At 41.1% G+C, this 22,487-nt stretch overlaps 1 protein-coding gene across 1 annotated transcript in view; it reads right to left on the reverse strand.

Annotated features, from left to right (window-relative positions):
- Positions 1–22,487, reverse strand: part of LOC308312080 (nck-associated protein 1-like) — a 40,588-nt gene continuing 18,101 nt past the window's right edge. Inside the window, exons 3-9 of the mRNA XM_080794483.1 lie at positions 13,374–13,522; positions 11,899–12,015; positions 7,007–7,285; positions 5,064–5,208; positions 3,222–3,352; positions 1,627–1,778; positions 1–1,520 (exon numbers count right to left, since the gene is read on the reverse strand). Coding sequence (XP_080650609.1) covers positions 1,362–1,520; positions 1,627–1,778; positions 3,222–3,352; positions 5,064–5,208; positions 7,007–7,285; positions 11,899–12,015; positions 13,374–13,503 — 1,113 coding nt within the window. The 5' untranslated portion in view covers positions 13,504–13,522 and the 3' untranslated portion in view covers positions 1–1,361. The remainder of the gene's footprint in view (positions 1,521–1,626; positions 1,779–3,221; positions 3,353–5,063; positions 5,209–7,006; positions 7,286–11,898; positions 12,016–13,373; positions 13,523–22,487) is intronic.

Here is a 22,487-nt window from a genome sequence, read left to right on the forward strand (position 1 = left end):
TTGTTGCAAAAAAACAGTTTATTGTTGTGTGTTTTCTGACACTCTAGCATCATATCTAAAAAAAATAATGTAATAGATTGATTTGGAATACTAACGCTAAAAGATTCCATGGTGGAAACTAAAATTGGTCTATGAATCACACAATAATTAGTGGTGGATATATTTGGCAAGAACAGACGTTTTGACGATTCCAGCAACTCCTGACCCTATTTCAAACTGGAACAGAGACATAACTGAAGACATCAGAGCAATGTCCTAGAGAGGCCAGGCCATCTGAATCTGAGGTTTAACTGAAGACATCAGAGCAATGTCCTAGAGAGATCAGGACATCTGAATCTGAGGTTTAACTGAAGACATCAGAGCAATGTCCTAGAGATCAGGACATCTGAATCTAAGGTTTAACTGAAGACATCAGAGCAATGTCCTAGAGAGATCAGGACATCTGAATCTGAGGTTTAACTGAAGACATCAGAGCAATGTCCTAGAGATCAGGACATCTGAATCTGAGGTTTAGAAGATCAGAAGTAGTAAAAACATCAAAGCTTACAAAACGGTACTGTACATGCGTCTCCAACTCGATCAATAAATAGCATTCAATAATATTTTTAAAAAATCGTTTTTTTTGTGTTTTTTTTTTTACTGATAACACCTAAGAGATATCTCTACACGTATACTACCAAGATGGTGACTAAAAGTGCAGAGTAACGATAAGCATGCTGTGTATTTTAAAGACATTTGCATTGTACTGCAGCTAAAGTACTGCAGACAAAGCATGTGAATGTTCCAGTACATTCCATGTGTTTCAGTACAGTACAATGTATTAATTCTGTAGAGTAAAAGTACAACTTGTGTAGTATGCAGTCAGTAGAAGTTTAAGCAAGCATATTATGTATTGTAAAGTCAGTGACAAAATGCTAAATGGTGCTACACGTAAAAGTACTTTCAACACCGCTTCTTTTCTACAAGTGCAATTTTCTTTAGTTCCAGCAATAGAAGCAAGTGAATAGAGATTAGTGTCACCATTACCAACCTTCTGTTAGTAACAGACTTTCAATTTCAGAGCTCACATCTGCTTTAGTACACCTGGGAGCTGGGAAGAGACAACTGACAGTGACAAGTTGGCAACCTGCCACGTTACACAGTCGCTCTTGAGACAAATGCTTAAACCATGTTCTGAAAACAGCCTCTATCATGTCTTAAAGGGAAAACTCAAGCAATGAAATAATCATGGTTACAAAATAGCGGTAAGTGCAATTAGGTCAAAATGTAGTTTACAAAAACAGTATAAAGCTTTACAGAAACAGTATAAAGCCTTAATCGTAGTTTACAGAGGGAGCCAGCTTCAGTTACTTATCACGCTTCTACTTGTGAAACAGAATTGGTTTAGCCAAGCCAGCCAGGATCTTTGGTACGTGTACTGAGATAATCTCTCCAATCATCTCGGGAAAGCTGACCTTCGTGGGGAGAGACTGGGCTTGTACGAAAAGGTCGAAAGTGAACTGCTGGAGTTTCCTTATGATCTGTAACGGAAGAGAGACATGAATGTGACAATATTGTAACTGTAAAAGTTTCTTCTACGTGAGAACTGAGAAGTACATGAAATGAGCCTCAACAGGGCAAACCCACCGGTTGAAGGGAGTCCATGAGCCGAGTGAGTTGATAAAATCTCTGGGAGCAATTGGACTTCCTTCCGTAGTGGATGAGGCGGTCGAGTTCGTTGATGTAGGTGAGACGTAATTCGTCAAAGTACTTTTGACTCTTCAGACCCTCGACTGGAACTGTTGAGAACAGAAATCTTCAATCAATCTTTCTTATTGGTTGAATGAATTGGTCGTTAATGCCCTGCAGGGGAATTTTTGTGGCACCACCAAGACATTTCAAAGAGACTGAAAAACAACAGTATATACCGCTGAATACTGCGCCCCAGTATGGAGCAGACAGTGGCCTTGTGGTTAGAGTGTCCGCCCTGAAACTGGGAGGTCGGGGGTTCGATCCCCGGCCCGGGTCATACCAAAGACTGTAAAAATGGGACCCAATGCCTCCCTGCTTGGCACTCAGCATCAATGGGTTGGATTGGGGGGGGGGGTCAAATCTACTAATCAAATGATTCCCAAGCGCGGCACCCAAGCAGACTCAAGTCCCACAACCCCTACAACAAGGCAGCACAAGAGATGCTCAATTCCACTTCTTGAGGACCTCTCCAGAGATGCATGGTTGGAAGCAGGAGTGAGAGACAGACGGGCCCTCCCGCATCTATATCTACATTCTGGGACGATGGGAGATGGCGCGATAGTCCAGGAGGCTGAACCTACCACGCCGGCAATGCCACTAAACCATCTACGAACTGGGATTGGTCGCTTTATAAAAGTCTTATGCGGGGCCTGGCGGACAGCGTGGCATGCGAGTGCGGTGACCCTGAGCAGATCTGCCGATCATAATAATCGCCACATGACCCTTACACAGAACACCCTCGGAAGCCATGCCCCAGAGATGCGGGCATGGCTATATACGACACTGAGTTGGACATCTAACGTTATACACAAAAGAACAAGTACACTACAAAGTGCATACAAAAACTATAATGCTACCTAAAATAGGATAGAACTAAATAGAAAAGTGTGCTCTGCCAGGTTCGGGTTGGCTTCCCAGGGCCCGCAAAAAGTCCATCCCTTTTTCAAATAGGTGGAGCTTGGTTTCCTTCATCCAGGTGTGCTAAATATTTGTTAGCAGTAACTCAGCGTTACAGAGTCATTTTGCCCAATAGGGCAGGAGCCTATCTCCTGTTTCTATAGCGTGAGGCGGCTTGATGTACAAGCACAGCCCTGGACATGACGCTAGTATGTCGCAGGGACAATACAACCATTGATGCTGAGTGCCAAGCAGGGAGGCATTGAGTCCCATGTTTGATAGTGTTTTGGTATGACACGGCCAAGGAAGCAGACTCAGACCTCCCAATCTCAGTGCGAACAGTCCAACCACAAGGCCGCTGAATGTACAGTACCGGTACTTACTTTAAAGAAAATAAGAAAAATACTATATATTTCATGACAGCTGCATCCAAAGGCAAAATTACAACACATCCACATTCAACACAACGTTACTAAAACCCGGTCCCTCGACACTATTAATTTTCACAGTTGGGAATAATCGATAATCGATTGAGTTTGTAGTAATCGAGCGTTGTTAATTCTCTTTGACTAAATAATGACAGCTACACTTACTAATGCTGAAGAGGAGCAAGGCCTTCATGCAGAGGAACTCTTCGTGGGTGATCTGTAGGAGGACCAACTCCTGGGAGAAGTGTCTCATCCGTATGCAGTGCTCATACATGCTGGAGATGTGCATGCGATGCCTGCGGAGGAAAGACGTGAGAAGGTCGAGGAGGTGAGACCCAAATGTAATGAGAATGGAGCAGATTAGAGAGAGGGCGAGGGAGCAATATGCTGCTTATATACAGTAGATTGGACACTTAGTTGGATTGTTGGATGTTAGAAAGTAGACCGGCGGGGCCAAGGGTCAGATCCAAGTTGTGACGATGGCGACTTTAAAGAACTTTAAACTAGCCGGGGCGGCCTCGGTATTCATGTGAATCAGCCAGGTCTGATTCACATTACAACATTTCAGTCACTGATCCATTACACATTATATGATTTTGACAATCAAGCCATATCTTTATACGCTTCCAGCCAGGATATGGACTGCCCTGAAAAGCATTAATCATTTTCCCCCTGAATTCGTTTTCATTTGGCTTTCATGTAGAAGAAAGAAGAAAAGGTTGATACTACAGCATACCAGAGAAAGCATGCAGGGTGCGCGCTCTGCTAAAACGTCTTCCCGAAAATGATCCTGTTTTAAACAGCCTCAGAGGCTTCAACCAAAGATACCACTTAAGTAATACTATACAAGATCTGATCGACATATCATTTTCCACTCACCTGCTACATTAGGGCATTCAATTCTCAAAAACTAATCTTCCCCACAATAAAAACCAGTGACAATAGAACATCTGACCAGGACATTCATTATGGTTCTGAGAAACCTGCTGCAAGCATTTAGTTTGTGAAATGGATTTGCATGTGTTGCGCGCGCGTGCGTGTATGTGTGTCTGGCCGTTTTTAGCTGTGTGTGTGCGTGTGTGTGCGTGCGTGCGTAGCATGCTTTAAGTAGCTTGTAACATGTCAAACTAGGGGGTTTTCATGATTCTGAATCCATTACAAGCATTAGTTCTGGGCTAAAAACGGCCATAGCCGTTATCACAAATGTGATGAGGTCAGTGGCTATGGCCGTTTTTAGCTGTGTGTGTCTGTGTGCGTGCGTGCATTTGTGCGTGCGTGAGTGTGTGTGTGCGTGCGTGAAATAAAGGCAGATACGAAGTGGCACAGTTGTTTTTCTGCATTATGTGTATGCATGACGGGCGGCCAAACGCTTGCTTGCTGTAGGTTGTCATAACATAATGGAGATGATGGTCTGTTGGCTAGAACAGATTTAGAGCAGTGGTTCTCAAACCTTTTAATTAAAAGGACCCTCGGTTTGTCATGCATTAGGCCACAGCCAACCAACAGAATGTACAAATGGAGTAATTACCAGGAGGAGATAGAATGTATTTCCCGGAAAATGCCCTCGATTCCCCTCACAATTTGTACATTCTCAGAGTTTTAGAAATTGTTGTGTACGAAAGGGATATTTCGTACACTGTACACACATTTTGTACTACAGTGACTATCACAAATGTAGCTGGAGCCCCTGTAATGACCTCCCCAAGGACCCCTGGGGGTCCTCAGACCTCAGTTTAACCCATTTTGGGCGCGAATCCCTTTTGGTGTTATAAGCATTATGGTATACTTTAGCTATTGAAAAATAGCAGATCTACAAGCTCACCTACAAGCTATAAATAGCAGACCTTGTAGGTCTGCTTTTTTTGAAAAATCGTGAAAATGTCCTTGACATGAAAAGGGTTGAGAACCACTGACATAGAAACATAGATATTTCAGAGAACTGTCCAAACGGGTTAAGGACCACTGATTTAGAACGGATAGATGGATTTGGGTCACAGCTCCACATACTCATTGAAGACCAGATCGGGTGCGAAGTAAAGCATTCTGCCGTTGACGTTCTTATAGGACCTCCATCCCAGGGCGAACACCATCACCCCCATCCATGCATGTTGAATGACTGTCATCTGGTCGTCCACGTGGAGGTCTCTGAAACCTGACCACAGCATTGAGAGAGACACAGAATGAAGGTTACATAGCATGAGGTCTCTGAAACCTGACCACAGCATTGAAAGAGAGACACAGAATGAAGGTTACATAGCATGAGGTCTCTGAAACCTGACCACAGCATTGAAAGAGAGACACAGAATGAAGGTTACATAGCATGAGCAATCACTGCACTTACACTGTATAAGTGAAATGGACATTTTACTTATCAAAAAGAGTTTTTGGTGGTGGTTTGTAAAAAACAAAAAGACTCTTTTAAGGCCCAAAACTAGTATTGGGAATCAGAAATTGATAAACCACAGAGTAGTGGCGAAGAAGAAGAGTTTGGCCAAGGAACCTTTCCGACTTTCTGAGGGTTTGTCAATAGGCTTCTTTTGTTTGAAGTGCAAAATTTGGTATATAGTCTTTTTTATTGGCCTAAAGTATTGTCTATATACATACACTTGCTGACCGGCTGTCAGCATTGAGATTTTTTTATACAGTGTGACCATACTGTACCATTAACCTCCTATACAAGGCAAAACATGTCAAACTAGGGGGTTTTCATGATTCTGAATCCATTCCAAGTCCATTAGTTTTGCACAAAAATGTGGCTATGGCCGTTTTTAGCTCAAGGAGTGTTTTTTGTGCAAAACTAAAGCTCGAAATGGATTCAGAATTATGACAACCCCCTAGTTTGACATATCAGATGCTACATAAAGCATAATGAAAATGTTAAAATATTGCCTTATATAGGATGTTAATGGTATGGTCAGATATAAACCCCTATAAATAAATTGCTCAATGCTGACGGTCAGCAAGTGGATTCATTAACGTATATAGACAATATTTTACAGCAATAAAAAAATACTATACCAAATGTCCCACTCCACAACCCCGGCTGCTGGACTAAATCTGAATCCATTCAGAGCTTTTGGACAAAGGGGAACCTGCTGTGGCCTCCTGACTTGAGGGTTGGGTGAGGTGAGTAATATAGTTTTTCCCCCTTTTTGAGCAATGCATTGCCTTTTGGTTCGATTGCTTTTGGATGACTTTTTGGGGACTATCCTCATTGGAAACATTTAAATGAACTTTGCATTGCGGCACTTACAAATCTGAGTTTAAACAATAACATTTGTATATTGAAATATAGTGTAGTGTAGTGGTTGTTCAATTGAATCGATTATGTTGTTTGATCACGTTTAAGTCATTGCAAATTCATTTCAAATGTATTGTATTGGTCTGCAATACAGTTTGGTTACAGTATGGTTCTGATTGTTACAGTATATGTTCATCCGAAGGACAGATTCCCATCTTTTTACTTCTCTAAAGGTGAGTGAGCAATTGTACAGTAGAATAAGGGCAATATATAATATCCTCGTGAAGTTGACTTGGTAAACTAACTTATTATTGTCATTACATGTGAGAGTTGGCTATTTACTTTTATTATTGTTCAGCGAGCTGATTCATCGCGTGAGGGAGTCGCTTGGGGCCTTGCGCTATGCTTTAGCTATTGAAAAATAGCAGATCTACAAGCTCATAGCGCGCCACCGAGTGGCGCGCTACGAGCTTGTAGGTCTGCTATTTTTGAAAAATCGAAGAACGACTGACATAGAAACATAGCTTTTTCAGAAAAGACATTTTTTTAATCTGATCTCAGGTCAAAATGGGTTAAATGGGGCGGGCGTGGGTGATTGACCCAGGCGCGCGTTGCGTGACGTTCAGACAGAAACAAGACACCTCTTATACACACATGGCTGCACTGCCTTTCTTGGAACAGTTTTAGTGAATGAGTTGAATGGTCTTACCTGGCAGGCCTTTGGCCCACTTCACCACCTTGACCAGCTGTCTCTCTCCGAGTTCATTGAGGCTGGTGAGCAGAACTGCAGCCGAGTCCGGTTGGCCATAGTCGTGTCCTGCATTCACCACCTCGGGCTCGATGGACTCCAAGATGTTGAGGAACACCAGCTGGGACTGGAAGTGTAACCTGGACCGAGGAGAGATGCCCTGGACGGCCTCTGGAGAGTCATGGCTCGGTGCATCCTCCTCCGCGTGTTTCAGTTGTCCTATCTTCTTTAATTTACGTGCTTTAAAGAAAGAACAAAGAAAAGGTCATTCAATTGGAAACTATATATAACCGAGTGGACTTGATGTAAAATAATGGGTAGTAAGGGTCTCTTTGCAAAACTGTGATCATGTAGCCTATGAAATGACCACTTTACCACGTCATTGTCCATTGTCAACATTGGCCACATAATTCACATAAACATCCCCAAATTGCTTTATGTTATAGATATTGTTTGTTTACATTTTACAGACGATCTACAGGCTCACAAAGCCTTGCAACATAATGTAATAACCACTTATACTATTGAGAAAAGTCTTACATCGTAATAATCAGTATGATCAGTATTAGTATTATTTATGCTCGGTATCATGTCAGAATTTATTTGTTAATTTGAAAATAAACAACAATTATCATAGATATCAATTATCAATATGTAAGTATCATGTCAATTTCAGTGTCAATTTAACTATAGTGTCCATCATGGCCTAACACAAAAATAAGTACATAAATCAAGAATTTCTTTAATTAAAATAGCTGATATTCTGTGACGTAGAATTCATGTAGGTGAATTTCTAAATCTGTTCAAGTAATCTCACGTTCCAATAATACAAGTCCTAGGCAATGAATGCCTTGAAAAATATCTTTTCATATTCTATTAGGAGAAAGAACTCTTGAACAGATGAGTCTTTCTTTACACTACTAAATGAGTTTGTTTTAATTACCACCTTTGGCAAATTTACCACAGATGATTCACTCAACATGCCCTTACAAACTTAATTTGTTCTGCTCATTCTGACCTTGAGTCTGACATGTGGCAGTCTACCAATTATACCCTGTTATAGGACCACTTCATCACTTTTCAACCTATCTTATTATAATAGGTCCTCACTAATGATCATGATAAAATGGCACACTCTTTTTCTACTCAGTCTGTGTCTCATAAGAGGGCTGTGGGCAGTTCAAAAACCTGTCCACCAGTGACGTCGATAGGCAGATTTATTTTTAAACAAATATTTTACATTTGACATACATTAGATTTGTATTATCGTGAGAACGATGGCTTCCATTTTCGCGTTGCAACTTGTCAAGACTAGAAAGCCTGCAGTTTCCATTAGCTTGGATTCCCCATCGATGATGTCAATGGTGGACGGGTTTCCGAACTGTCTCTCTTCTCATGAGACACAGACCGAGTAGAAAGAAATTGTGCCATTTTATCATGATTATTAGTGAGGACCTATTATATGAAGATAGGTTGAAAAGTGGTCCTTCAATGATTACAATAATCATGTTCTCAATCTCAACCACATCACATTTATTTTCTTTCATGAGCAGTAGAGTTATGGGAATGTTGAGTGACAGAGAAATGCAATACTGTGACAATGTACTGAAGGAATGAAAAAAATACAAAATGCAACGTGTCACTTACTTTGATTCTCAGCTAAATGTATAAGTATTACATTAAACATAATTAATGTTTAATGCTCTTATAAGACTTATGTATACATTACAGTTTATCCTGGACCAAAATACTAGTAGGCTACAGTAGCTGTGTGTGCGTGCGTGCGTGCGTGCGTCCGTGCGTGTGTGTGCGTGCGTGTGTGTGTGCGTGCGTGCGTGCGCGATCGCATTTCTAATTTCCTCTCGATTCCAAAAGAACAAGGATGAAAACAAGTTGAAGATTTAATAGCAGTATCATTTCCAAGAATATAATTTACATTTACGATCCTACAGCAAACATGGATTTTTGTCAATTAAAAATTCCTTCTCTAGGACGATAAGAAATATTATCTGCGGTATCTGATCTTTGTACAGGACTTTGCCAATAGTTCAGGTTGAGCTAACCTCGACATGAACCTCGCTTTGAGTTGATGCCAGTGTAAATAGAGGAAGCCATCCCCCAAACCATCGTTTCAAGTTCTCTGGTGCACAAATGTAGCTCAGTGAAGAAAGTATTTATTAAACATACACGGTTAAAATGTTCAAAATGCTTTGGGAAATGAACTGTGGTAGAATTTCCACAAAGGTGCGTGAGATATTTCTGATTACTTCAGACATGCATTTTAGGATCTAATTTGACTAACACCAGAAATGGTTTGGATCTATGTCTCCTTTGCCGGGCAAGTTATTATTATTTTAAATGGTTCACTCTCACTACTAGCATGATGCGTGTTTAGCTAGACAAAGCCTCAGTTATAACTGTGTGGACTATAGCCAGTCTCCAGGAAGCAACCTCTGTCTCCAGTTGTTGCAAGTTGTGATTAAAGGTCGAACTGTATTATTGTGAAACCATTTATTTATAAGTTATAACCAACATAATTATAAAGCAACCATATGCAACTGCTGTCAGAATGGCTGGTTCACAACTGAAGAACTAGAACGTGCGCAGAGATGTAAGGGAAAGTGAATGCCGTTTTGGAGATGCACTCTATAGAGGTCCCTCAACAACACGCAATTTCAAATTGAGTGGGGCGGCAATGGCTCAGGGGTAGAGTTGGGGGTTGGGAACCAGAAGGTCCCTAGTTTCCTATTCCGATCCCGGGCTCCCCCTGAGTTTGTGTCGAAGTGTCCTTGAGCAAGACTCCGAACCCCTAATTGCTCCTGATGTGCATATAAGGTTGGTGCCTTGCATGGTTTCCTCTGTCATCATCGGTGTGTGAATGTGTGTGTGAATGGGTGAATGTAATGCACAATCTTTGTAAAGCGCTATATAAATGCACCATTTACCATGTACTGAGTATAATTGGATGTTGCGCTCTTGATCAGGCCATCAGGGTCAGCACCATGCCTACATTTCCAACTAAATTAGATTTTTGCCAAAAAACAAAATAAGTGGTCTATTACCAGAAACCATAGGCAGAGTATGGAGAAGATTCATATTTAACCAGCTATGTTTAAGGATGACATGAACAACAACATAACAGCAATTACATGCACTGACTAGACTACTAAAGTTTACCTGCCTGTCTTGTCTTTGTTTTTTGAGACTTTCGCCTCTATTTTATTATTTTTGTAGAGGGATAGATACAAGGTGGGCTGACAGGAAAGGGGGAGAGAGAGATGGGGGGGGGGGGGGGTGACACGCAGTAAAGACCGTCAGGATCGGGAGTCGAACCCGCGGCACACTGCCAGACTGCATTACCAGCCAAGGCAGTGTCTGCACTAGAACTAGTGCAGACTCTCTCCCAATCTTCCGGCGTAGTCTGAAAACCCCACCTCTTCAGACTGAATCGATTTTAACAACAACATTTACAATTCTCTCCTCATGGTGGCTTTTCAAAGGAAGATTGCCATCTTGTCTCTGTGAAATGTACAACACTATTACAGTTCTGCATGTAATTTCAAGTGTAACAGGGAATGTGGTGTTCCAACTGAGAACCCGCAAGCAATTATTCACCTTTCTCTTCAATCTTAAATGTGTGTGGAAATTATAACAAAGATATTTCAAAGAGTCTTTCTGGCATTTTCAAGGTCTTCAAATTAGTAGTATAGAGTAATAGTCAATTTGTGCAATTTCAATATTGCATTATTAAAAGTTTTCCGTTTTAGTGGAAATCTAAAGGGACAAATAAATGTAAGTGTTTTACATGTCCGTGATGACAACTTGAGTGAAAGATGACCCTTTTTTTTGGTGCCACAACCAGAACCAGGTGTGCCTTTTTACTGACAATCAGAGCATTACATTGTATTCTTCCCCCCATGGGCTTGTCAGTTGCTGGTGGCAAAATTACCAGCATTTCTGCAGCTTTAATTCACATCTCATGTCATCTTTGTGCTCCCTCTGTACAATTTTCACCGCCAAACAAGAAAGAGAAAATGGAAGAGAGCGAAAATTGAACTCGAGACAGAAATTAGTTCACCACATCACGTCAATCCCGCAGCCTATAATATGACGAGCAGGGACCGGTGAGAGTGAAGGAGAAGTGAATGGAACAGGTCTAAATTGCATGGCAGCCCCAGTCAGGGGCTTGATTATCAGTAACATCCCCTATTGTGATGATGCACCAATTGAAGCCACCAGGCTCAAAAGTGTTATATCAAGCACTTGGAAGGAAGGAAGGCTTATAGTCTCATTTTTTGAGAGTTTACTTCTGCTGGGTGGTGTATGTGTTTCGGTCATACAGTACTGTACAGTATGTACTGTGCTGTGTTTTGTCAAAGTACACATACGTTATATATATGTTATGCATACAGTAAAATTGCATCCCAAGGAGACAATCCCAAGGAGGGAATACGTTTTGTTTTATTGGCGCAGAAGATTTAAAAAGGAAACACACATGACCGTCAGGTCACGTGTGTTGCCCAAATCTATACGGTCACGCTAAACAAAAGAACTATGGGAAATGTAACCCGAAGCGGGAAATGGTAACGGCCACCCACCGCATTAGGTAGGTTTAATATAGGTGGAAAATGTAAATGGAAGTAAGGACGGTACATGGGAAGGAACCAAAATGTATAAACATACAAAATGTATATATACTAGTGACTACAGTGACTAAAGCCCCTTGGGCTTTTTTGCCTCAGCCTAGCACCTTACCCTTCTCTTATTTATATGTTCACTGTGTTGTTTTTATACTGTGCTAAATAAATAAATACAAAATACAAATAAAACCTCCATATATTCAACCATCATACCTCCAAGAGTCATTCCAGCCTCAAAACACTTCTTCAGCCGGCATGAGGGACAATTCTTCCTCCGTAGTTTGTCAATAGTACAGTCATTTCTGCTTGCACACAGATATTTCTGTTTGCCTAGAAAGATGAAAAACAAACGTTATCTGTAACAACTAAATATTCAATTTCATAATGGGAATTATTTTGGATTGTAACAACAAGACAACATTAGACATTCCCAGGTAATCGGAGTATACAATGTGGTATCCAATTCATAGGAAATCATTATTTTTTGCACTTTTGCACTCACCTCTATGGTCACATTTTGAATGAGCCGACTCTGTAGCAAGTCATTCATTTCATCATTTGACGCTTTCTATTTAATTACTCATGAGAACGAGTTAAACGAAACAAACTGCTGTTCAGTCCCTGTGGTGGTGTTTGGATTTGTTTTTTTGTGCATGCGGCATGAGTTACAGCTGCAGCGTGCTCCCCATAATAACTCAAAATACATGTCAGGCATACTTTGCACCCATTTACAACAAGTAAGGCCAAATACTGACAGCCACTGTACCAGTAATACGGCTGGGGGGTGGTCAGATCAACATATCCGCCTGGGTGACAGCAGACTGCTGGGCGAGTGCTGGCGCTTTGGAATGGGGGGGGGGGGGTCAGATCAACATATGGAATGAATTCTGTACTGGCCATATATGGAGCGTGTCTTGAGTGTACAGGGTTTGATGAGGTGAGGTCAACATATGGAATGTCAAAACAGGGGTCCTTGAAGGGGGTACCAGGGGGTCCCCCAGCCCCAGGCCCTAACAAACTAGTTAATATTAGGGTCACAATCAGTTTAAACATATTTCATACTTTGGCTATTCAAAAACAGCAGATCTACAAGCTCATAGCGCTGCACGAAGTGACGTGCTGTGAGCTTGCAAAATCACGATTTGTGCAAATCTTTGAATATATATACGTATGGGGGGGTTCTTGACCGCTGATGTACCAACATACGTTTTTCAGAAAAACGTGTATTCTAAATTTGTAGAATTGGCCTCAGGTGGGTGGTTAAGTGGTTAATAAGGAATTGATCGATGCACACAAACTCCAAATGGAGCAATAACACTAATGTAGTGCCTAAAGTCCTATACTTAATGTCACTACTGGTTGCCGACGGCCAGGTGGAAGCTCTTACGTGTGACAGTAGAAACTGATCTCCAAAACATGTCCGTTGAGTTTAACTTTGCTTTATTTTCCGCAGTCATTGTCCTATACAACATACAGATACAATAATAAGAAAGAAACTGTAACAAACACAGGTGACCAGCCCTCCTGAACACAGTAGAAAACTGTTAGCCTCTGCCGTCTGCCACTGGCAAAACACCTGTGCCTGATCAGGAGCCTGGTTAAATACCTGGGCTGGCCCAGACACTCACCAAGCTGCAGTGACACTGTCAATCAGCAAATCATTAGGTCATAATGGCTCTTACAATTACCTTCTGCTGCTCTCTTGAAGAAAACTTTGCAGCTGCCACAGGTGAGCGCGCCATAATGACAGCCAGACGCCTCGTCGGCACAGATCAGGCAAGTTCTTTGTGGCGGGAAGAAGAACTCCATGGGAAACATGTGCTCTCTGCTGTCAAATCTAAAGGCAAACAACATACAAAAAACATACATTTACTGTATATAATCAAAAAGTACAGTATACAGAGGATAATGGACATTTTCCAAACATATGACGAGGAAGAAAAGAACGTCCATATCGCACACCTATACAGCGGACAGGTGCGTCGGATAACTGGAACTGGAGAAGTAGAGAGAGAAAAAGGGAACCCGCACAGCTGTCCTCACTTTGATTTAATGAGCAACGTTTCGGTCGTTCAGACCCTCATCAGGCATGCCTGATGAAGAATCCCTTTTTTCTCTACTCCAAACATTATGACAAACAATAATTTGATGCTGTCGAACTTGTAACTCCATATCTTAGGCGCTTTTTTACCCACAAATGTAGTCGTTATGCGGCTATGCCAATGAATTCCCCCCCCCCCCCCCCACGCACATTTCTGTGTGCTGTCCCAGGCTGCTGTTGTGTCATACTGGCTCACCTGCCACCTGAGCCCCATTCATATTTTATATCTGTGTATAGGCCTATATGTGTTATTCCACAAATTAATGCCCTACTGTATGTTATACTTCGTTGTACAGTGTCACAAAAACGTGGCAGATCTGCAAGCCTAGTGGTCCAGGCGAATGCCACATTTAGGGCTATATCTTGCTCCACCCTTTAATCCTTATCCCTAAACTAATTTGCCATTTTTTTTTACTATTTAAAAAAAAACCTTAAAAAAAAAAATAGTTTAAAAACCCTTTTAAAATAGTTCAAATAGCACGATCTACAAGCTCACAATGTCTCGTTGAAATATTTTAAAATGTTTTTCAAAATAGTAAAGAAAACGGCAATTACGTTTAGGGATAAGGGTGGTGCAAGATGGAGCCCATAGGCTCTGGCCTGACCGCGCATCGCGTGTTCAAGTCCCGTTCATGACGATCCTATGCTGCATGTGTCTCTGTCTCTCTCTCCATCTTTCCTGTCAATCTATAACTTGTATCTATCAATAAAGGCAGAAAAGCCAAAAAACGAAAAATCTTTAAAAAAAAGAAATAGGATCTACAAGCCTGTATCGTTTTGCATCACAGTGCATTGTGAGCTTGTAGATCTGATATTGTAATTGAATAACAACAATAATCCTTTGGAACACAGGTTCCCCCCCCATTTCCTGAAAAGTAACGTTTTGGACAGTACGGAAGACGACAGCCGGGGCTGCGTCTGTTCCAGACGTTTGTGACGTTTGGTATCTTGTTGTGCTGGGGAGACAGCAGCGTGGGCTGGGTGCTGTCTGAGCTTGACAAACTAAACCTCAATAACCTTGTACTCAGTGTCAGTACAAGGTTTCCATTATTTACAAATCAAAGGGATGGCCATGGGAAAGAGATTTGCACCATCTTATGCAAACATTTACATGAGCATATGGGAACAGACAGCACTAGAAAAATGCAGACTTAAACCGACACATTAACTATAGATTTCTGGATGATATATTTGGAATATGGGAACATAGCAAAGAAGAATTCCAGGAATTTATTGATGTTTTAAATAGCCATCATAGATCCATAACGATAAAATATGTGACACACACAGAAAGGATTGACTTTCTTGATGTAACAATCTTCAAGGGCCCAAACTTTAACACAAATGGGAAACTAGACTTAAAAGTATTCTTTAAAGAAACAGACACTCACGCCCTATTACACAAAACGTCATTCCACCCGGCACACTCCTACACAGGAATAGTCAAATCACAACTACTAAGATTCCATAGGATTTGCACGCAAATAAGTGATTTAAAAATAGCTTGTAAAACTCTATTTAATGCTCTCAGACTAAGAGGATACACTAGGACATTCCTCCGGAAAGCCCAAAATACCTTCTTAGAAATAAGAGTGCGGGATCCAGGCCCCAAATTGGCCCTGATAACCAGTTATTCAACACAGAGCACACTAGCCAACAACAGAATAAAAAGGAATTTTGAGAACCGAACGGATGATCTTCTAAAAGATTATAAAATGATATCGGCCTACAGAAATAAAAACCTTAAAGATTATCAAGTACACAGCAAGCTAAAAGAAATCAACACACCAGCACGCCAGGGACCAGAATACTTCAAACCCAAACAATTAGTAAAAAATAGAACCACAAAACGCGTTTTAGAGATTAAACAACAAATAACAGCCAGAACCAGCAACTGCATTTAATTAATCACATGTGAAAAATGTGGTTTACAATATGTTGGAGAAATAGGTAAAACAATAGGTACTAGGCTGGGACGACACGATACAATATTAACAATGCCAAAAAGACAACCACAAGATTTGTGCAACATTTCATGGCTCACGGCATTGAAGCTCTAAAACGCGCTGGACTTCAACACAATCCCAACAAAGACGTTTTAATGAAAAACAGTGGCTTAAGAACCTCAACACGGATTTTCCTGGAGGCTTAAACATGCCTAAAATCAGATCTTGAACACAACCAAACTTGAACTCAGGATTAAACTGGAGAAATCTAAAAGTGATTGGATCAGACTTCCTTCGGATACATGGCGAATGCATTTATTCCTTGCATTGTGCCTACACATGTGTAGGCACAGTGCACTACACACTGTGTGTGTAGGCACAGTGCACTGAAGTTTTTTAATTCCTCCCCCATTTCCTGAAAAGTAACGTTTTGGACAGTACGGAAGACGACAGCCGGGGCTGCGTCTGTTCCAGACGTTTGTGACGTTTGGTATATCTTGTTGTGCTGGGGAGACAGCAGTGTGGGCTGGGTGCTGTCTGAGCTTGACAAACTAAACCTCAATAACCTTGTACTCAGTGTCAGTACAAGGTTTCCACCTTACAGTGACAATGTTAAAAAAAGAAAATGTACAACCTATACTGGACATGTTAAAAAGAGATGACAAACATTTGCTGTCTTAACTGCTTATATAACATATATAACATTGAATATAAATGTGTTATTCCATCTAGATGCTTTATATTTTAGAAAAATAAATCAAGTGACTGAGATTTCATACACTAAGTTCTTGACATTTGATCTTTTACATTTGCTCAGAATTATAATGATGTGAACTTGTGAAGTGATGCAAGTGACATTTAAATAAGATCCCTGATATGTAAATAAAAGGCATACTGTAGGTTATGTGGGTTAACATTGAAATTCATGCCACGACTTAATCTGGACCATGGTGTACTAAATAAATAAATCCATGACAAAACATAAAACATATCAATTTAAAGTAGCTAAGAACTATTTTGAATTTTCCTTCATTACGGAAAGCGATCCCTTCTCCACCCAAACACACCCTGTCTACAGTATGTTCTACTGTAACCGATGAAGTAATCTGTGGCTTTGTGTGCTAAAGACTGTGATGACTGCAGCGTGTGAGAACGCTGTGGACACCAACACATGGATCCACGGAGGACAAAACAGAACGCGACCTTGGGCACAGCGTGGACTGGAAGTGCATGAAGACATAAGCATATACCTCAAGGGCATACAAAGACAAAAACACTTAGCTGGAATACCACTATCTCCTGTATAGCTTCAATTTAATGTTTTTGTTTTTTTGGTCAAATGTAGAATACACAGCAACTGTCTGGTTATTGTTTGAAACATCGTTGTCATGAAGATTGCCAAAAGCCCTGAATATATCTGAGAACAGAACTGCCTGTGCCACTGTAGCCACGGGGAACCTCATAATGAATATAGTTCGGGCAATGTAATTATAATAAATAGGCCTATAAAATATAGAGGTTATACAGTCGGCTTAGCTCTGGTCCATAGCCAATGATTCTGCCCTGCATTGGCTATATGCTACTTTCGCTTTTAACTCTCACATGGAACTCAGACCAGCCTCTCCTCTTTAGCGTAAATAAAAAGAATGTTTTTGCTACTCACGGTAGTATAAACGGTACTTTTACTCAGAGTGCGTCCACTAAGGAAAGTAGGCTTTCTAATGACACAACCCGCCTTTGTTTTGGTGAGTAGCAAAAACATTATTTTTAAATACGCTAAAGAGGAGAGGCTGGTCTGAGTTCCATGTGAGATTTAAAAGCGAAAGCCAATGCAGGGCAGAATCATAGAAGCATTGGCTGTGGACCAGAGCTACAGTTGGCTATGTCTTATGTTACATGAACTGAACTGTGGTTCTCAACCTTTTCAGGCAGTGAAACCCCCCAAAAAATAATCATATTTGAACTGGGGACCCCCGACCCTCACAAGCACTTGTAGGATTTTAGGCATATCATTTAGTTTGACTCGGTTCCACAGATAAATATCGTGAAAATAACAGATCGTTGCTAGGCGAGGTGTGCTTGTAGATCGGCTATTTTCACAAGTTTTGCGTAGTTTGTCTTTTTATTGTTACATTTTTTGAGAACCAGTGGTTGAGAACCACTGCTTTACACTGTGTGTGTGTGTGTGTGTGTGTGTGTGTGTGTGTACACACACACACACACACACACACACACACACACACAAACACACACACACACACACACACACACACACACACAAACACACACACACACACACACACACACACACACACACATAATGGGGGGAAATGGACCAAATTGGCGGAGAAAAAGATTATATTTAAAAATCAGACCAGTCTGAAGTGAGTGGTGCTGTACTGTACTCGTGCTTTAGTACTGTATTGTAGGCCTACTGTACTTGTGTGTGTGTGTGTGTGTGTGTGTGTGTGTGTGTGTGACACGTTGCGCAACAGTGCCATCCAGTGGTGAGGTGTTTCAGCTGTCCGTGCTCAGACACAGGGACACGCATACAGTACATATAGGGATGGACATGCATACATCGGGAGGGACGGACACACGTAGCTACGCAATGGAGTGGCTGCACCACTCAAAAACAAAACAATGGAGATTTAAACCTATAGGAGGAGGTTGTGAGCAGGGGGACAGGGGCTGATCTATGGGTGAGATAGTCAGACTGACAGCCTTCCCCTGATCGATGACAGCAGATTCCTCCAGGCACTGTTGCATTCCGTGTGGCCACGTTCCTACACACGATCGTGGCCACAATTGAGTCTTTAAGGCAATTCTTCATGTGATTACATCGGACGTGTTGAAAAGACGCACCCTAGGAGAGGCGAGCGCGCGCACGCTTTGCTATGAATACACACTGGTCTGTTTCTTTCCGCGTGCCACTCACAGAGAGCATGCCAAATAAACTGTGAGATAAATGGTTATATTGTTGACTTCATTCACCAGCTATTAATATCCAAGTTTAAAAAAAACAAAAAATACTCCCAGTCCCACCCAGATCTTTCCAGGCCCAGTCATCATCAGCGTGCACGTTCTGTGTATATCATCCACCATGGTTGTGATCATGTGGTCATGTAGACATGCTGGTTGATCCACCAGGCCACCCTGGAAGCTCTATATAGCTATGTGAAATTGTTACCGTAATAAAAATGCAGTCGCAGCAATGCTTATGTAATGTTGATACTTTAGCCTCCAGTATTCATATATCGTTGTGTGGCTGAACATATTGGCACCCTTGTGTCACAATCTGCCTCTGCCCTGTGTACTACTGTGTCCAGCTCACCAGACCCTCCCCTCTCCTTCTTTGGACTCCTAGTGTTTCCTGCGACTGTCAGACGTTCCTATTGAGCTACAGAGACTATTTTAGACTGCCTGTGCTGGATCATTGTATTGTTTTTAGCCTGGCTTATTGACCAGACTCATATCACATGCACTGTCATCGTCGTCGGAGGCAATTTTTCTTGCCACCGGCAGATTCGCGTCTGGCCCACTGTGAGGCTACTGAGTTTTGCCCTATGTGAGGTGTGGTTACCTGTGTTTATTGTTTTAAGTATAAAGTCAATGATCTCCTGCCTTTCATTTGAAGTTGAAGTTTCTGCATTTGGGTCCAAAAGCTGACACCAATTGCACATAAAAACCCAGCAACTCAACTGCCTGTTAAATAAGTTGAAATTGACAAAAAAAAAAGTATACTTGGTCTCCACAATATTTTATTTAACTGTTAATAGTACAGAAATTTAGTTTTTTGAATCAGAACTTAACATTTCATTATAAATAATAGATTAAACACAAGTTGCCTTGGCAAAGTGATTGACACCTTAGTTTTAATATTTGGTGGCACAGCCTTTAGAGAAAATAACTGCAGTCAAGTGCTTCCTATATAGACTTCAATGACTTCAAGACTACACCTTTTATACTGGCAGTTTGCCCCCTCTTCTTTAGCAAACTGCTCTAGTTGACTAAGATTATAAGGGTATATATAAGGGTATTCCGACTGCTGTTTTCAGATTTAGATTTAGTGTGGTTCATGCAGTGACACAAAAAGCAGACTGATATTGATACTAAAATATATTTTAATGAATCTAGGTTTTGGGGTTATACGTGGCACGTGAGTTAACTGATTCTGGAAGAAATTGAATGTTATTTATTTCACAAAAATGCAAGGGGTGCCAGTACTTTTTTTGTCCACAATCGGTACATAGAGGATCTGAAGTAATCATCCCCCTCCTGTAGTCATAGTTGAGTAACCTCCCATCAGTATTTGACAGGTTTTTGTATTTAATGAAGATACTAAAGTCATTTTGAATGTAAAGGTGGTTTTGTAAAGAGATTTACATACCCTGCACTGTTGACATTGTCACACTGGGGTTTTACCAGGGTGTGGTCCTGGCCATTTGCATTAACATTGCACGTATTCAAAGTCAGTGACCAAAAGAAAAACAGTTTGCCTCTTCACTGTTTCACTGTGCCTAGGGCTAGGTGACGATGCAAATAACTTCAAAACACAGTACGTTGAAACACAGTGGCGTGTGTGGTCTCATGGGACGTGCCAGCAGATTTGAGCAGGTGCTGTTGCAGTTCACCCATGAGTCCTGAATCTAGGTTTATGTAGCCTACAGCTTGTAAAAAAGAAAATAGCAACTGATTCACTGGCAACCTCACGCTTGGTGGAATTTGCAGCTGTCCTCACAAAAATGTGCACCATGCATGATCCATGCACAGTACACGTAGCTACAAATCCTACAACGGTACCTTTTTGTTTAATTTCGAATCGCAGTCCCAGTGAATGATTCGCCATAATTTTACTTTCTCTGAACAATCAAATTACCGTGAAATGTTAACCTGTTAACCTGCTCTTTGCTGAAATGAATGAACGTAATTTGGATTTGGACTATAATCAGGGCTGCACATTAGATCGGCTTTAAATAAATAAAATAAAAAAAAGTATCTAAATATTGCTTTGATGCTCATATTATCCTTAGGATAATATGAGTTTGTGCTTGAAATGTACTGTAATTCTGCAAAATGTTAATAAATATTTCAATCAATCAAAGGAAGTATTAAGAAGTTTGTATTAGAATATGCATATAGGGCTGGAATACACATGGACAATTTGCAACTCTGGATTTTTTTAAATAATGGGATGAATCTAGAGTTGCAATACTCTCCATTGACTCCCCAGTCCCCACTTATCCAATAAATATCGTTTTGCTATAAGTTATTCATGCATCCCTCTTTTATCCATCCGGCGAGACGGGTCGCCGCATTTTAGGAGCACCAAGTAACTCCTCCAGGTGCTCCTCTGAGTACTAGACCAAAAACGTTGTGTGCAGCCCTGACTATAATACAATATAATGCAGTACTTGACATCGGCAAGAGTGTACATGTTACCAACAAGATCCTATATGAGGGAATACCGAGGGTGAGCCAAATAAATAGCAGCCGCAGGAGAATGAGACTATAGCAGGACACGGCCAAAGACAACAAGAACTGCCAGCCAGCAAAAAAATGCTGTGGGAACCAACCAACACACGGGCACCGATCAAGAGGACGTCCCACGCGTGGACATCCCATACGTGGATGTACTCAAGAAAGCACAAAGCACCAACGAACTGGCCAGATGTATGGAGAAGGCTCGTCTGAGCATGACCTCTAGAGAGACAATACGTATATATCACGTTTTTTTCTGATGAATGGTCAGATGTACAGTATACGAAATAATTTATGCAGATGGCCCGATGACGCAATGTCATCGCTGTTTCGGTCTATTTTTATATGTGTCACTGTCAGCACATGTCATAACGACAGCATTTACAAGTTCAATCAAGTCCACATATAATTTGACATATTCAAGCTTGTAGACCTGACCAGACCAGGTTAACAGGAAATCAACCCAACTCTAGACAGGCCTTCAGTTAACCCATTTTGGGCAGGAACCCCTTTTGGTGTTTAGCTATTGAAAAATAGCAGATCTACAAGCTCGTAGCGCGCCACCGAGTGGCGCGCTACGAGCTTGTAGGTCTGATATTTTTGAAAAGTCCTGACAGAAAACTGTCAGGATGTAGAAGACATTTTGTTAATCTTATCTCAGGTCAGAATGGGTTAAGAGAGAGAAGGAGGGGGGCACACCTGCCAGATGTACCAAGACATCAGACACGTACTGTACTTCCCACAGATTACAAACACCCAAAAAGATGTGTGAGCTGTTGTGAGAGGAAAAGGACATCCAATGAATACAACCACCATAAATAGACTGTCAATCACGTGTATCACTGCACTGTGCTGCTGATCACAGTACATAGACCTACTGTACAACCTACTGTACAATACAAGTACAATTAGCTGCCATGTTCTTTTCCACAGCTAAACAAAAAAAGGTTTACTTTATTTTAAGTTTTGTACCTACTATACTTCATTGCATAGTTGCAATGTTACGCAGGTATGTCTACATTTCTTTATTCTGGTATAGGGCTACAATGCATCTTTAATTGTACAAATAATTTCTAATCTTTCATTCGGTTTTTTTTTGCGACGTTAACGTTTCCCATTCTAATAAAGCCCATCGAATTGAAATGTTTATAAAGAGAATGTCCCGCTATAGACACTGCCCATTCTGACAAGGAATACAAGTTCAAGCACTGATTCAAGTAAGAACATAATACATTTAAGCTTGCTTCAAAAACAAATTGGCTGGCGGAGATCTG

The sequence above is a fragment of the Protomyctophum bolini genome, assembly GCF_963924005.1.
Source record: "Protomyctophum bolini genome assembly, contig: SCAFFOLD_218, whole genome shotgun sequence".
Lineage (NCBI taxonomy): Eukaryota > Metazoa > Chordata > Actinopteri > Myctophiformes > Myctophidae > Protomyctophum > Protomyctophum bolini.